Source organism: Artemia sp. Qi Xiang Cuo, chromosome 15, assembly GCF_049724085.1.
Source record: "Artemia sp. Qi Xiang Cuo chromosome 15, ASM4972408v1, whole genome shotgun sequence".
In the NCBI taxonomy this organism is placed as follows: Eukaryota; Metazoa; Arthropoda; class Branchiopoda; order Anostraca; family Artemiidae; genus Artemia; species Artemia sp. Qi Xiang Cuo.
The window spans coordinates 64,845,259-64,862,815 of record NC_142808.1 but is presented as its reverse complement, the minus strand read 5'-3'; the positions used below and the strand labels follow the sequence as shown (position 1 = coordinate 64,862,815).

At 36.0% G+C, this 17,557-nt stretch overlaps 1 protein-coding gene across 1 annotated transcript; it reads left to right on the top strand.

Annotated features, from left to right (window-relative positions):
* The first annotated feature begins 3,338 nt into the window (after positions 1 to 3,338).
* LOC148943993 (uncharacterized) lies at positions 3,339 to 3,668 on the top strand. The gene has a single exon (XM_089101318.1). The coding sequence runs from the start codon at positions 3,339 to 3,341 to the stop codon at positions 3,666 to 3,668; it is 330 nt and encodes a 109-aa protein (XP_088957444.1).
* The last annotated feature ends 13,889 nt before the right edge of the window (positions 3,669 to 17,557 follow it).

Here is a 17,557-nt window from a genome sequence, read left to right as displayed (position 1 = left end):
TTAGGCTCTTGGCATTGGTATGTAGGAACTTGGTAAACTTGAACCAGCTAGTATTGACATATATTTTTTTCAGTTGGGGGCTGGGGGTTAAGGGATGGGTTCATAGCACTATTTATAAGTTGGGGACTACAACTCTTGAGGCTGGTGATGGAATTTGACAACTGTTGTCATGGGGTATCACTAGCTTCCAACAAAGTAGGGGGGGGTGTTATTCTTGATTTTTGGTGTTTTGTTTCAAGGAACAATCTAAACATAACCAGTTCTTATTCCACTGGGAATGTTCTATCCCTGCACATTGCTCATGAATGCACAAGTTACATGCACTAGCCTACATACCAGGCCATTGATTGTTGCCCTTAATCTAGACTCTAGACTCAGGACACACTCTCCTAGTCATTTGGTTGATTAATATAAAAGGTTTAAAAATTCAATTTACCTGATGTCTGGTGACAAAAACAAGAAATTAGGTCACAGTTAATCAACTTGGTTGCTGAATGAACTGTGTTTAACTTGGTAAGGTATAATCCAAATAGTTGTTAACTGGTTAAACTCTGACTGAAGACTGAGCTCCTTTAAGGGCTCAAGATGCAATTAGTCCCAGAATGAATCATTGAATAATGGAAGAGCATAAAAGAGCATCAAATAATGTTTTTACTTTCCTCCTAGCTAAATTATTGTGCCACCTAGAAATTTACCAAAATTAAGGTAAAATGTTGTTATGTCAAAATTTCCATAGAAAGCTGACAAGCAGGCTAAACAAATTTCTAAGACTTGATACAGATATCTACTATATGGCTAATATGGGCATAAAGTTCATGACTGAGGATGCAATTCTAGGTCAATATATTTGCACACTGAGGAATGGAGAGGTATATATTCTGTGAATATATAGGTTCTAAGAAATTCAGGAATTTCTTTGAAAAACAAGGAAAGAAGTGAAGATAATGGCTCTCCCCTGCAAAATGTGTTAACTAGGATTTTTCTGCATATTATGGAGTAAGAATTGTTTTCTTAATTTGTTTTCCTATGTCCAGCTGGACTCCTACGTTTAAAATACTTGTTGGCTAATTTCAAGATTTGTATATACCCTATATACACTGTCAAATTAGCTATCTGGTGGTATCCCCAATATTTCAACTTACCTAGGCTATATTTAAAATATCCCAAAAGTCAGCAGCCAATAAAGTTCAATACACACTTGCCTATGATATCAGCTAAGTAGTTGGCTATTAAGGGCTCACTAGGCTAAGGTATGCACTGACGCTTGAAATATCATTAGCTGAAATATTTAGGTTGCAATTTAAGGTAGGCATGGGATATATCAAGCAAACTAATCAATAAAGTTCCTTATAAACAGCAAAAGTAACTAACTAGTCGGTATCAGGTAAGAGCATACTGAAGTAGCCAACTATTCAGTGGTAAATATACTTCTACGTGGCCTACTACACTCGATGATGATGATGAAAGTAGAATCCTCCCCTCTTCCCTGAGGACTTGAGAGGCTTTCCTTCTTCTGAATCAAACTGACATATTTCACTATAGTGTATTTATTCGGTTAATGTCTTTTATGAACTTGAATATTAATTTGAGACCTTCACTAAAGTCTTTTGAAGATCTTTCACTACTTAGTAAATCGTCTGGTACCACTATTCTTCTTTCTTTCATGAACTTCCTTATTTGTTTTCTTTTTTCCTCCGTTTTCAGACATTGAAAACCTACTACACTCGACCCTTGATTCTTCCTGTTTTTGAATGTCCCGCTAACTTCTTCAATGCGGAAACAGTGTTGCCAGATACTAGGTGTGGAAAAACGCCCCGTGGTTTCAAAAACAAGCTAAAGCAAGCCTATCCCGCTCAGTGTAGAAAAATATATTAAGGAGAAAGAACACAGGTGACGATTTCCCACAGAACTCATATTGTTTGGTAAATAAGCACCATTTGCATCGTAGATTTTGCAGGCCTTATGTTTATCATAAATTAATAGAGCGAAAGTACTACAGAACAAGGAGAACTAAATAGATGGTAAAAGCAACTTTTTTATCTTGATATCTGTTCGTTTTCGTTCTCCTTACTAAATTTTCTATGCTGCTAGGGCGTGCCCGGAGCATATGTCTTGGGAGTTCTGCTGGAGTAATGAATCGTACCAGGAGTCAGAGTCACCGGCAACTGCATTCAGTTGAAGTAATAAGCGTGTTCATTACAAAAACTTGAAATAACGCTTCAAAAATATGTTTACATGCCTTTTTTTTACTTTTTCAAGTTTTAATCAAAACTATGGTGAGAGGGGGGGGGGGTTCTTATCCCGAAGCCCCAACCGCCATGGACATGACTTTACTCTTGAGTTATTTTTCGTTGATTTGTATTTGATTTATTCGCAATAGATTTAATTGTTTCGGACGGGAATACTAATTATGCTGCTAAGTTCTTCAAAGCACTTTTTTTTTATAAGTAGCTGATTATCAAAAATGCTGGTAAACATTGAAAGATTCACATAAATGACAGACGAATTCTCAAGCAAGCCAAAGCGCAGGATTTCGCGTTCAAGGTGAGTTCCTAAAGCTAAGTTCTCACTGCCCAGAAATTTTTCTGGACAGAAAAAAATCTTGGAATTGAAGACTGTTCATTCCGGAACAAAGCTCATAATGTCCATATACTTTTTCTGGATGGATTTTTTTTTTGGCCATCGGAAAAACTGGCTTAAGATTCAAAAATGGATCATGAGGTTACAAGTATTTTGCTATTGTGCTTACTCAGAAGAAGAATGAAAAGAAAAAGCTTATAAGGCTCAGAGACTATGAGAAAAAGAAAATTTTGGGTCAGAGACTTTTTGAAAATGAGAAGTGAAAATGTTGCTTCAAAATTATAAATAAACTAATCAATAACCTGCGTTTGACGGATGCAGATTGGTGTCATGACTATTTCAGAATATAACCTAAGCAATTTGATTACCTGCTTATTTTGGTTACATCATATATTGCAAGACAAATTATAAACTTCAAAGCAGCTATATGACCTAATGAAAGGCTTGAAGTGACATTAAGACATCTTGCAGCTGGTGGTACACAGAGAAACCAAAGCTTCACATATTACCTGGGAAGGTCGATTGCCAACCAAATTATATGGAATACTATGAATGCAATCTGCCAAGTGCTGTCCCCATTATTTTCATGATTTTCCAGTGAGCAATCTGACTGGAAGGAAATTTCCCATGAGTTTGTGGTGAAATGGAATTTCCCCCAATGTCTTAGAGCTATTAATGGGAAGCACAAGCGAATCCAGGCTCCACCAAACTCTGGGTCACAATATTTTAACCACAAGCAGTTCCACAGTATAGTCTTGATGGCTATGTGCGATGCGAACTATCGGTTTGTCTATGTTGACATAGGCAGTTATGGTCGGCAAAGTGATGGTTCTGTGTTTGGTAATTCAACTCTTGGTAGGGAAGTGATCGACTGTATTTTAGATCTTCTAGGCAGTGATACGATTGATACAGGAAATGCCACTTACTTACCATTTGTGATTGTTGGAGATGCAGCTTTTCTCTTGAAAACAAACTTATTAAGAACCTATTTTGGTGATTACCTTCCAGTACCAGAGGAAATTTTTAGTGAAAGGATTTCTTGTTCTCGAAGGATAATGGAAAATGCATTTGGAATTCTTGGTGCCTAGTGGAGGATGTTCAGAGAAGCAATTAATGCAAAGCCTGAGAATATGGACTAGGTCATACACATTTGTGTTTGCCTATATAAGTACTTGCGTACCGAAGATCTTACTACTCCACAAAGAGACTCGATGTATGTTAGCAAAACAGTTATCAAGTGTTTTGCAGTAGGTTGCATTAAAATATGGATTATTTCAAACAGAGACAAGCACAGACTGATAGTCAAAGTAATTGAGAGGCACGTGTTTAAATGGATGGGGCACGGGTAAATGGCGGGAGAATGCAGGATTCTCTTATTGGAAAACTACTTATTCGTTAGTTTTTGGAAAGGCATGCCTGATTAGAGTCTCAGGCATATTGACCAATATCTGAAATAAAAAGACTGGATCTAGTTAACATCATTTTTTTAAGAAGGGGAAAAAGCCCAGAAACATAAAGGGCAGAATGATCACAGAATGTAGCATATAGCCTACCCAGTGCACGTCTATTATACTTCCCTCGATTTGTAAGAATCTTTGAATAACACTTTTGAACATTACGAATAGTGCACTACCGTAGGCTAGACATTGAATTAGTAACACTAATACCCAACCACCGAAAGGCCGAAACAGAGGGATAGAAAAACCGCAACAAACTAAGGCAGTATTAGAGGAAGTCAGACCATTAAAAACTAGAAACTCACATTGTTCAATATTAAGACCAATTTTAGAAAATAAAAGTGAAACTCTCAAGACCATAAATGAGAGACCTTGCTTGTATTTATGCAAAAGTAGAAGATCATCCGCATAGGCAAGATAAGAAACATCTGAGAGTCCAATGAAATAATTTGATCTAATTTCATCTAATATAAGAGAAAGAAGTATTTTGAATATACTAGGTGACAAAACCCCTCCCTGTATGACACCCTGACGTACACGGACAATCGGAGATCCAGATTTATTAACTTGGAAGAAAGAATTTTCATACCAAAAACGAAGAAGAAAAATAACTGGGAGATTTACACCATTATTAAAAAATTGGAAAAAAAAGCATGAAATTGGACTACACGGTCAAAAGCTTTAGAAAGTTCCAAAGCATATATATAACGTGGAGATCTCTCAGCCAGGTTATTCTTAAAGGTGAAAAAAAGAACACGGTGTGCATGCTGACAACCAGTACTAGATTTAAACCAGACTAGATTCTATCAGAAATTTACATTTTCATTTAAATTAGGAGGTACAATATGTTCAAGAATTTTACTCATATTACACGCAGTGGCTATAAGTCTATAATATGACCAACCAGACCTGTGTTTTTACCGGGTTTAATGTTAAGGTGAAGGTTCCTGAAAGAAAGCTACCTGGACATGGTAAAAATGTTGAACATATTTGGAACAACAGCTGCACATGAAAGAATAGAACAACACACTTCAGATTTAAATTATTTAAACTAATAACATCAATATCAATGGATGAAGAATTCAGTTGCTTAACTGTATTGTCAACAGCAGCTACCGACACTGGAATAATATTGCCTTGATGAAGCGAAGGTGGAAGAATTTTAGAAAGTAACCTAGAATAATGTGACTGCACACAAAAATTAATTTTGGAAAAGAATTGACGAATAGTAAAGATACTAAGCTGAACTATAAATCAAACGACCATTATAAAGATTACTTTTATCCAGCTTTCCAGTATTGATCAATTTGGACCAATCCTTTTTAGATGCTGGAAACTCCGTACCCTTATAACGAATGAATTTTAGGTACTTTTCATATTCTTTCTTTTTTTTCTGCTTTATATCTGCAACAGATCCCGACGTAGGTCTACAACAATCAACCCAAACTCGCAGCCAAAGTTCTGCCTTATTTTTATAATTCTTTAATACAGGATCGGCAGCCTTTATAGATTTCCGCGTTTTAATAGGATTAAGCTCTTCGGGATCCGCAATTTTTCAGCTTCTTTCATATAACTAATAGTATCACCATAATATCTATCAAGATCACGTTACTACCCTTTACTTGTAATTGGAGTAGAAATAAGGCACAAGAATACAACTAAGCAATGTAGATAAAGGCAATACATACAAAGCAATATTGGCACTTTCCCAATTACTACTTTTAAACCATTTAGAATTCCCAAAAGGGCAACATTGCAAAGACTACGTTTCAATTTAGCAGTAAATCAAAGCGATAGATGGTCAAAGTCATCAGTCTCAATATCAACATGAATAATCGAGCATTTTAGCTATGGCGAACTGAGTATATGATCAATATTAAAAACACAACCAGACTGATGGATGTTAGAGAATGGTAAATCTTTCTTCCGAATCACGTAAGGGGGCATGCACTCCAATATTTCTCGTGATCGATAACTTTGTTCACCTAAATCCGGCTAAAAGTCACCAATAACTATAAAATCAATTTTATTTTCATTTTTACGATTAATAACATAGTTTAACGACTTTCATGCGATATCAAATCTACTTATTGAATACAATATATTATTTTTACATTGAAGATAAACATTAGCAAACACAGAATTATTTACTCTCAGAGCAAGAGTGTTCTTACCCAAATAAAAGAGGAACGGGTGATAAAGATCAAGCCTTCTTTTTAAAATACGGGCCAGACCTCCAGAAGGGTGACCACAATGGGGAACTGCATCAGAAGTAAAAACACTTGACTAGGTAGCTAAAGTGGTAACCGAGCTAGGCTTAGAAATAACAGTACCAAGGATAGCAAAAAACAAACGAATCGGATTATTGTACCATTCAGTACAAACAAAAAATACTATTATTTTTATTTATTGAAAACCTGTCTTATTACAAAAAGGAAATGACAGAGCACTATAAAATAAAAGCCAAATCACTATGAAACTATTATAATGTAACTAGTGTAGAAAGAGGTGATTCCAAGCATGTATTAACAACAAAACTGACGGAGCACAACTAAAAACAAAAACAGAAGGGCAATATACTTTCTAGGATGAGAGATAATTAGAAAACACAGAAATGATGAAGAACACGGGCACTTGTAACAAAAATGAAGAAAATGAAGAAGAAGAGCTATGACAATGTATATAGATGTGGCTAGTGAAAAAGGAGTTGTTTTATTGGATATCTTATCTATTATATTGGATATCTTAGTAAATATTTTGCGAAACGGAAGAATTTTGAACGGATTTTGAATTTATCAACGTGTGTAAGAACGTTCTTGAAGGGTGAAATAGAGAGAATGTGAAGCAGAGCAACAGTGTTCTATAGGGTTGACAGATAACGGCAATTAAAACGAATCTTAGCAGAAACTATGCACTCATATGAAGCTGATATGCGACGTTTGATGTGTTCTGTTAAAAGATTAAGAATTCAAGAAATTTTAGTTCCAATGAGAATGCCAAGATAATTGATTTGGTTGGAAGGGCGTTTCTTTGAATTTCAAAGTACAATCCCACCAAGAAGTGGGCCTTTCCAATTAAAAATGACCATGTCATTTTTTTCAGCGTTGATTTCAAGACCAGATTCTAATTACTCGGTTTGAAGTTTTTGAAGTATTTCAGGAATTTTGTCTGAAGTCCGTCCAAGGTTAAAAATGTTATTAGCATAAGTGACTAAGGAGATATTATGAATAGGATGAACGCAGTACACCTTACACGGATCTTGAGCGTAGAGGACCTAGTTGTTGAAATAAAAAGGGAGGCACTTGCACCTGGTCTTGCTACGTCTTTAGCTGGCACAGTCCTATCATGTGGATTCACCAATTCATCATTCTCAAGGGGGATTTTACGTTGGACTCATAGCTTTGTTTTCATATCTCTTAAAGATCTGATGATAGCCGGACTTACTCCTTTTTTAGCCGCCCTTAAGAGAATAAGGGGGTGGATCAGGGAGTCAAAGGCGTGGCATATATGGTAACTAGGCAAGGCGAGAGAAGTATATGAGAGAGAAGCATGAAGCAGTGCATTAGCAACAACTGCAAGGGCGTCCGCACAACCAATACCATGTTAAAAGGCAAATTGATGGGGAGGCGTGTAACATTTTTCTTCTACCTCTCTTATGAACATTAGCTCATAAAGCTTGCAAAGGGTGGTTGATACATTTATTGGTCTGAAAGATGTGCATTGACTGAAGGTTTCTCCTTTTCTTCAGAATAGGAGAAAGATATCCCACACAGAATGTTGACGGAGTTAAACCTCGAGTAAAAATCATTTGCAGTGATGAATTGAGATGTTCTAAAAGCCCAAGACCACCATATTTGATAATCAGAGCGAGAAGTCCATCTGTGACTCACTAATGCTTTGGCTTAAGGCGCACAATAGCATCAGCAACAGATAGTACAAAAAAATATGTAACCAGAATCAGGGAAAGTATGCAAACATTGTTCAGGCTCTTCAACATATCTGTGTTCAAGTTGAGGGTCTGGTGGAGAAAATTCAGCCTCGTGAAACGAACACCAATCATATAAAGGAGTATCGGCAGCGGAAAGGGGAGTTTTGGGGATCTTGGGACGGATAGACGACCAAAGGAAATAAGGATTATCTTTAATTTTTTGTGCTGTCTGTTCTGTGATTTGCTTACGGTGATTTTGAAGCTCCTTAGCAAACTTCTTCTTTGTTGCAATACGGATGGAATTAACAAGACCGGACCATGGTTGGTCGCATTCAATCCATAAATATAGCCCAAACTTTGCTGAGTCAAGTGATTGAGAGATACTTTGATTTTCCTGCCACCTAGGAACATTTCCTCGATGCCAACGGTTCAATGAAACAGCGGGAGATTCTGCAAAATGTAAAGCGTAGCATATCTCTACAAACTGAATATCACGAAGGATACATTTTACCTCAGAGGCCACCAGTCAGTGCCTTATCAAACGAACAAAGTGTAACTTTATCTTGGACAATATTATAGAAGCACTATCCCAGTACAATTCAGTTTTGATTGACGCCCAATTACGAACATACGACGGAGTTGGTGTTTTTGGATGATAGGTAGGTATATGAGAAGTTTTATTTTGTGAAAAAGAAAACAATATTGGCTTGAGATCAGATTTTAATGAATTAAACAGAACCTTCGGTCGTGAGACATCTAAAAATGGAAAAGCAACAACAAGGTCTATTTTGACGTCGACGAGGAATTGTAAATATATGTGAAATTTCTATTTTTGTCAACAACAGTCAAATGATTATCAAATATTTCACCAACCAGAGAAAAACGGGCAGATGGAACAGTTAGGTTACAGTTAAGATTTCCAACTTTTAGACAGGCAGAATTACTAGAAGTAATACTCGACATACTTTTACAAAGTTGTTCAGAGCCAAGAGCAAAAAGGCGCTCGGACGTATCATTATGGTAGTCAGTGGGCAAATAAATATTATAGATAAACACATAATCAATTTAAACAACGAGAAAGTAATCACTGGTTTCCACAAGCACTGAGCGTAGAGCGGAAATCACGTAAGTGACAAGACATCCCGATGGTCTACCGCCAGCACTATTTTACTTAGCTGGATTTGCATAGCAGGTGAATCCTTCTTTAGCATTCAAAAAACTAATACTTAACTCACTTAAAAGACGTTCTTGAAGTCATATAACGTCCTGTTTGAAACGAGCTCATCAAGAACTAACGACTTTTGAACAAACTCGACGTTAATGTCTAGAGTTAGGAACCTTATACTAACAATCTGGTTAACCATTAGCACTTAGACCACGAGGGTAAGGCTGAATTCTAGCTAGACAATTATTTGGGCATTTCACACTGTACCAAATATGGCCAGCAGACTTGCAAGACACAGAACTGTACTAGCAGTACACGCATTAGAACGGTCAGATACGTGACTAGCAGAACAACATCTACCATAGAGGTTACATGATTGGCAGTTCACTGCTTGGTTCCCGACCTCATGACTCTTAAAGAATAGATGGGGACTGAAGATATAGTCCTGGACAGGCAGATGTTCATAACCAATGTGCACTGAGTCTGTTAGGACACAGTGAAGGTCGTTAAGGATCTCGATTGGGACATTGAAGGCAGGGGTGGTGCCACGCTGGTTTATCTTCGTGCTTCTGGGGATAATTTGCCGAAGATCAGATTAGTCTAAGGATACGGGCACTTGTTTAACAACGGCTGCAAAGACTGTTTCTCTCATAGAAGCATTCATAAAAGGATGAGAAGGCTTTCATACTCTCAACTATTTTACTAGCCGCTGATATGAAGCAGGAATCAATATCCGAGTCGTTATTTGATTGCTTCAGACCCGTAATATCGGTTGAAGCTTTTGTTCATAAATAGTCAATAAATTGTTTAAGGTACTGAGGATTCTTGATATCTTGCGGACAGTTTTTAATCACTATAGCATACGATGGCTTTATGATTTGAGAATTGTAAGTAGCAGAGGTTGATGCATTGTTAACTTGTTCAGAATTCAAAAAGTTCATATTTAAGAGCACGGGGGTTGTGACATCGATAAATCTATCTAGCTGACGGGAAATCTCTGGTCCTTTGTAACCACTGTAGCAGAAACAGCATTGCCAACAGCTGCAGTTTCGCAGATATCAAAAATAACGAAACGTGGTATATTTTACTTATCTTTGGCGGCTGAGACGAGGAGCTAACACATGTTAATGTCGTCTTTGACATAACTGACGAGTCGGCCTTGCGCATTAATCTCAGATTAAAAAAGTCTCTTTGCTGATAGAATTGCATAATGTGTGAAGAAATACACAGGCAAACTTATAATGCAATCCATTTTCCAGACACTGATCGCACAAGAAAATTCAACACAGCATTCCAAATGAGTTTTTTACTTATTCTTTATTTTCAGTACTCAAGGAGAATCCAGTAATCACAGTCCAGGAGCGGTCATAGAATAGATGTCAGAAAACAACAGGAGAGCTGAAATCGGAAGATAATACGTGTGCACTGAATGAATACTGAAACCGATTTAACCCCACTAAACGAGGGAAGTGACAGCCCCCGTTCAACCCGATCCCTTCAATTTAAGGGAGACTCTCCCAGCAGGTACAACGGCACTTGCCACGGGTTTATCGCCCCTCTTCTGCTTGTCAATTAGAGTTACATAAAAACAGCATGGCACTATATATATATATATATATATATATACATATGTTCAGAAATTAGGTCAGTACAAATATGTAAGGATTATACGTCACTAATTTCTTCTGCGAAAATTTTGTTTTCTTCACTACAACTTAAAGAATTATTAATGTCCATATAATATCCAATTTTGATGTTGACACTTTGAACTTATTCCCTTGTTAGACACAATCATTTTGGAGTTAAAAAGTCATTTTTCTGTTGAAACGCTGGGCACTTTTAAGATCAGTATTTTCTTGCCAATAAACTGTTTGGCAATAAACAAACAACAAGTCGCTAAAACAATTCATGACTTGCCAGAGCGATACTTGTTAGTAATGGGTTTCCCCTCCCAATCGGTTCGTGAATTTGCCCTGGGCGAAGAGGTTGAAATATGGACAACTTGGTGGCTTCGTCTAAGAAAAAGCACTAACTGCACGGGTAGAATACCCGAAACAGTAGAGGAAATTTTAGAGAAACAGAACTGGAATGCTGATATTTTCCCGAATATTTCAGCACTCTTGCAGATTCTCATTACCCTACCTATCAGTGTGGCATCTGTTGAACGAAGTTTTTCTACCTCGAGAAGATTGAAAACTCGGCTAAGAACTAAAGTGACGGGGGAAAGACTCGCCGGACTTGCCCTTCTTCATGTTCACCGTGATATTGTCATAAGTGTAGAAAGTGTTAGCCTATTGATAGATTTGCTAATAGTGAAAATAGGAAGCAAGAATTTTCTTATATAATATTCATAGTGTTTCTATAAATGTAGTTTTGTGAATAGCTTTACAGAACTGACAGCGAAATAATGGATAGAAACAGAGACATGCAACTTTCAATATCTTTAAGGTGCGTTAGGCTTAATTTAGAATTTGAATTTTTTGCAACGAGTCGCCACTCCCGTCCTAAGATCCTGGATCCCCTACTGGAAATATTTTGAAACTTTATTCATGCATTTTTATTTGAATTACACAGGCTGTTGTACATAAAGGCTTCGTTTCTTAGGTATATTCATAGAAAAGGAATGTATTACTAAGGATCATTTTCCTATTTATAATCTTTAGGGAAAGCAATCAATGAATAGCTTACAAATTTCAAAAAAAAATACTTGATTGTTTTCCACTTTAAACCTGCTCTCAACAGATAATTATAACATTAAGATACACAAGTGTAACTGTAACTTTTCTAAAAAATCAACGGTTCATAGCCGTGCTGGGCCAATATCTTTGTTGTGGGTTCTCTTATTGTAATTGTCGTTCAGAGGCTCATTTTAATCTTTTACTCATTAGACTTCTTAAAAATAATTTTTTTTAATCTGGAACAATTAAAATAAACAAAATTCTTTTATTCCGCATACCTTCTTTTGTTATGTAGTTCCCTGAAAATTGCAACAACGGAACCTACTTGATATAATCACGTAAATAAACTAGATGAATTTTTATATATTTTTTTTTAATGCTAAAAAAAAACTTAACAGAGCATAATTTCATTTCAACTCAGATATTTTTCGGATAATTCGACACATTTAATGGAAGAGACAAACCATGTGTAGACGCTCTTTATAGTCTGGTTGGGAGGGGAGTGACCTTGCCTGATCCCCTTCCATTTTATGTGTTTATATTGTTACTGACTTTCAAAAAAGTCTTTACTCGTCACTGTTTGCATTTTTAGATATTTGAGGTAGTGGAAATTTAAAATATAGTCCTTATCACGTCGCTCTTTACGCCAAAGTTTTTTATTGTTTTAAAAAATTAGGTTATGAGAAAGAGTCAAACTGTAGCGTAAAGAGCAAGGCGTTGATTAGGGGACAGCCCATTCCATATATGGAATAAGTTCTGTCCGTTTTAAATTCTGATGTTGCTTCTTACGTTCAGTTAAAAACTTGTTTTTTTTTATCTAATTTCTGAACATTTTGAATTAATACAGGTTTTGATTTTGGCTAATCGTATATGAATAATTAAAACGAAATTTGAATACTAATTTTACTTTTTTTGGTTAAAAAGCTTTCTCGAAAGTTCTTTAATTTTATTTGCGAACTTTTTTATTAGTAATAAATGTACGTTACTTACAAATTAACTTCCATAACGAACTTTTATATTCATATATTTATAATACGTGTATCAGAGGGTTCACCCCTAGTTAATACATCGCTCTTTACACTAAAGTTCGAATTTTATTCCAATTGTTTAAAGATGACCTCTTAATCACAAAGGCCGCGAATTAGAATAAATAACTCTTATGAAATTATTAAAAATATATAGTGTAAACAGCGAGGTATTGACAAGGGGGCAAATCTAATCAAACGCTTAATAATTTCTGTTCATTTTAAATTCTAATGTTGCTCCTTACTTTTAGTTGAAAAACTTGTTTTTTTTTTTTATTTAATTTCTGATCGTTTTTTAAATAATGCTGGGAAAGTTGACACCCTCTGCCGATCGCTGTCCCTTACCCCATGTACAATCCCCACCCGGAATCCCGCCCCCGCACTACCAGCAACAGTCTCCCCTAAAAAACGCTTGATGGCTCCCCTTAAACCCAAACATAACTAAACCATTGGCAAAGTTCATAACTTGCAGCCCGTCCCCCGGGGACTGTGGGAGATTAAGTCATCCCCACAGACATAGTCAATATATTTTTCAACCATGGTGAACAAAATGGCTATCTCAAAATTTTGATCAGGGGACTTTGGAAAAAATAGTGTGGGAGGGGGCTTAGTTGCCCTCAATTTTTTTGGTCACAGAAAAAGGGTGTTGTAAATTTTAATATCCTTTTTAAGGAGCCTTCCCGAAATATTATAGGACCACTGGATCTATACCACTACAACTGTAAAAAAAACAAACAAAAAAACACGCATTTTTGATCTTTAATCTGGCAAAAATACAAAATTCCACATTTTTGCAGATATGAGCTTGAAACCTCTTCAGTAGTGTTCTCTGACGGTGTGATTTTCATTAAGGTTAGCCTATAACTTATAGGGGGTTTTTCCCCCTTCTTTCAAAAATCAGGCAAATTTTCTCAAGCAAGTTACTTTTGATGGGTGTGAATAAACTTGATTAAACTCATATTTTTGAAATCAACATAAAAAATCTGATTCTTTTGATGTATCTATTGATATCAAAATTATGTTTCTTAGAGTTTTGGTCACTATTGTGCCGGGTCGCTCCTTACTCAGTTTGTTACCGTGAATTGTTAGAAAAACTACCTAACACCGCTTTATAATAAGTGCACCATGTACTTACCGACAACTTTTACTGTTTTACTATATTATCTTCTGGTAGATAAAATGAAAATTACACCTACTCCTAATTGCAGCATCAAAAAAGTCACTCTTTTCTCATCGAGAATTTTTTTTGGTCCATAGACTGAGTGATTTAACTGACTATATTTTCATTCCACTTTACCAAAATTTTCAGTCCACCATGCGTCATCCATAGAATGTTACTTTCTTAAAAAACTTTCATTACCTGTTGGATTGCACCCAGTTTTTCACCTGGCTTCTTGTTTGATTAAATAAAAAAAACTCGTTTTTTTTAACTGAAAGTAAGGAACGACATTAAAACTTAAAACAAACAGAAATTATTCCGTATATGAAAGAGGCTGTCCCCTCCTTAACGCCTCGCTCTTTACGCAAAAGTTTTTTTATTGTTTTAAAAAATAAAGTTGTGTGACAGTCAAACTGTTACACAAACAAACGGAATAATTTCTGTTCGTTTTAATGTCACTCCTTACTTTCATTAAAAAAAAACTTGTTTTGTTTCGTATGTTTTTATTACGTATATTACAGAGTTCACCCCCTAGTCAATACCTCATTCTTTACGCTAAAGCTCGAATCACAAACTCCTGAATCACAAAGGTCAGTTAATAAGAAGAGATAGCACTATATAAAGCACTAAAAAAACTTTTGTGTAATGGGCGAGGCACTGACCATGAGGCGAACCCCCTCATATACGTAATAACTTCTGTTCGTTTAAAATAGTAATATTGTACCTTAATTTTAGTTGAAAAAAAACTTTTTTTTCTTATTTAATTTCTGATCGTTTTTTTTAATAATGTTTGGAAATCCAGTGCCCTTTTCATAGAAATGTGATTTCCCCCAGGGACAAGATCCCCCCCCATCGATCCCGTCTCCGACCCCCACAACCACCAGAAAAAAACCTCTTGAAACGTCTGCATACTTCCCATTAACCAATACTATATGTAATCAATTGGCAAAGTTCAGAGCTTGCAGCCCTTCCCCCGGGAACTATGGAGGATCAAGTCATCCTCAAAGACATTTTTATAAGGTTTTCAACCATGTTGAACAAAATGACAACCTCAAAATTTTGATTGGGTGACGTTGGAAAAAAATTAGCGTGGAAGAGTGCCAAGTTGCCCTCCAATTTTTTTGGTCACTTAAAAAAGGGCACTAGAATTTTAAATTTTCGTTCGGATGAGCCCTCTCACGATATTCTAGGACTACTGGATCAATACGATCACCCCGAAAAAAAAATAATAAATAAACACGCATCCTTCATCTTCCTTCTGGCAAAAATACAAAAATCCACATTTTCGCAGATAGAAGCTTGCAACTTCTATAGTAGGGATCTCTGACACACTGAATCTGATTGTACAATTTTTATTAAAGTTCTTTGATTTTTAGGGGGTATTTTCCACTTTTTACAAATACCAGGCAAATTGTCTCAGATACGTAGTTTTTGATTTGTAAAATTAAATTTAATGAAATTAATATATTTGAAATCAGCATAAAAATCTGACTCTATTGATGTGGAAATTCTGATTTTTAAAGTTTTTGTTACTATTGAGACTGGTCACTCTTTTCTTAAAGTTCGTTACCACAAACTGTTTTATCCCTCCAAACACTAATTAAGACAATATTTTCACCAATAGAACAATCTCTGTCCCCAGTCCAAGCCTCAATAGCGCTGACTTGAGCCCCTTAAGCCAGTGCGTGCTTGCCCCCCTCCAAAAAAAAAAAAATTCGTAGACGTTTTAACTGAATCCTGAAAATTGTAAGACAACATAGGGTGGTCGCTCCAACAATGCATATAAAATTTGTCAAGTTTCTAACAAAAACTAATATGTAATCTATAATATTTGAAGACTTTTCACTTCTAAGAATTCTTTTGTGCTTATTCAAAGAGCCTGATTCAGAAAACCTTTTCTCATATATATTAACTAAAAGCATTTTTCACCTGTGTGCACGTGTTTATGCCTGATCAAACATCCACCCTCAGCAAAGCTTCTCTTACAAATATCACACTGAAAATGTTTTTCTTTTGTATGCAGTCATTTATTTGTAGTAAAGTTTTACGAATCAGCAAAAGTTTTCTAGCATATGTTACATTCAAACGGTTTTTCACTTGTATGCACTGGTTTATGTCTAGTCAAATGTTCCGACCGAGCAAAAGTTTTCTTAAATTTATCACACTGGAAGGGTTTTTCCCTGTATGCACTCATTTATGACTGATCAAAGTTTCTGACTGAGCAAAAGTTTTCTTACATATATCACACTGGAAGGGTTTTTCCCTGTATGCACTCATCTATGACTTATAAAAGTTTCTGACTGAACAAAAGTTTTCCTACATTTATCACACTGTAATGTTATTTCCCAGTATGCACTGGTTTATGTATAATCAATTGTGCCGATTCACAAAAAGGTTTCTTACATATATAACACTGATAGGGTTTTTCCCCTGTATGCAGTCGTTTATGTGTATTCAAATTTTGCGAAAAAGCAAAAGTTTTCTAATATAGATCACACTGGACAGGTTTTTCCCTCTATGCACTCTTTTATTAATTATAAAATCTTCTGAACCAGCAACTTTTTTGTTACATATATCGCACGGTACGGGTTTTTCCCTGTATGCACTCGTCTATGTATTATCAAATTTTCAGAAAGAACAACAGTTTTCCTATATTTATCACACTGGAAGGGTTTTTCCCTGTATGCACTCGTTTATGTCTAATCAATTGTGCCGATTCACAAAAGGTTTTCTTACATATATCACACTGAAAAGGTTTTTCACCTGTATGCACTCGTTTATGTGTTGTCAAATTTGACGCAAAAGCAAAAGTGGTCCATAGACTCAGTGATTTAACTGAATAGATTTTTTTTCTGCTTTACCAAAGTTTTCAGCCCACCATGCTTCATCCATAGAATGTGATTATTTTAAAAAAACTTTCATTACAAAAGTCTCCAGTTGGATTGCACCCAGTTTTTCATATTTAATTTCTGATCTTTTTTAAAATAATGTTTGGAAATCCAGTGCCCTTTTCATAGAAATGTCCTTTCCCCCAAGGAAAAGATCCACCCCCATACATCCCTTCTCCGACCCCCACAACCACCAGAAAAAAACCTCTTGAAACGTCTGCATGCTTTCAATTAACCAATACTATATGCAATCAATTGGCAAAGTTCATAACTTGCAGCCCTTCCCCCGGGAACTATGGAGGATAAAGTCATCCTCAAAGACCTTTTTATTAGGTTTTCAACCATGTTGAACAAAATGACAATCTCAAAATTTTTATTGGGTGACGTTGGAAAAAAATTAGCGTGGTAGAGTGCCAAGTTGCCCTCCAATTTTTTTGGTCCCTTAAAAAAGGACACTAGGATTTAAAATTTTAGTTGGGATGAGCCCTCTGAAGATATTCTAGGACTACTGGATCAATACGATCACCCCCCCCCAAAAAAAAAATAAACCCACATCCTTCAACGTCCTTGTGGCAAAAAGAAAAAACTCCACATTTTCACAGATAGAAGCTTGCAACTTCTAAAGTAGGAATCACTGACACGCTGAATCCGATTGTATAATGTTCATTAAAGTTCCA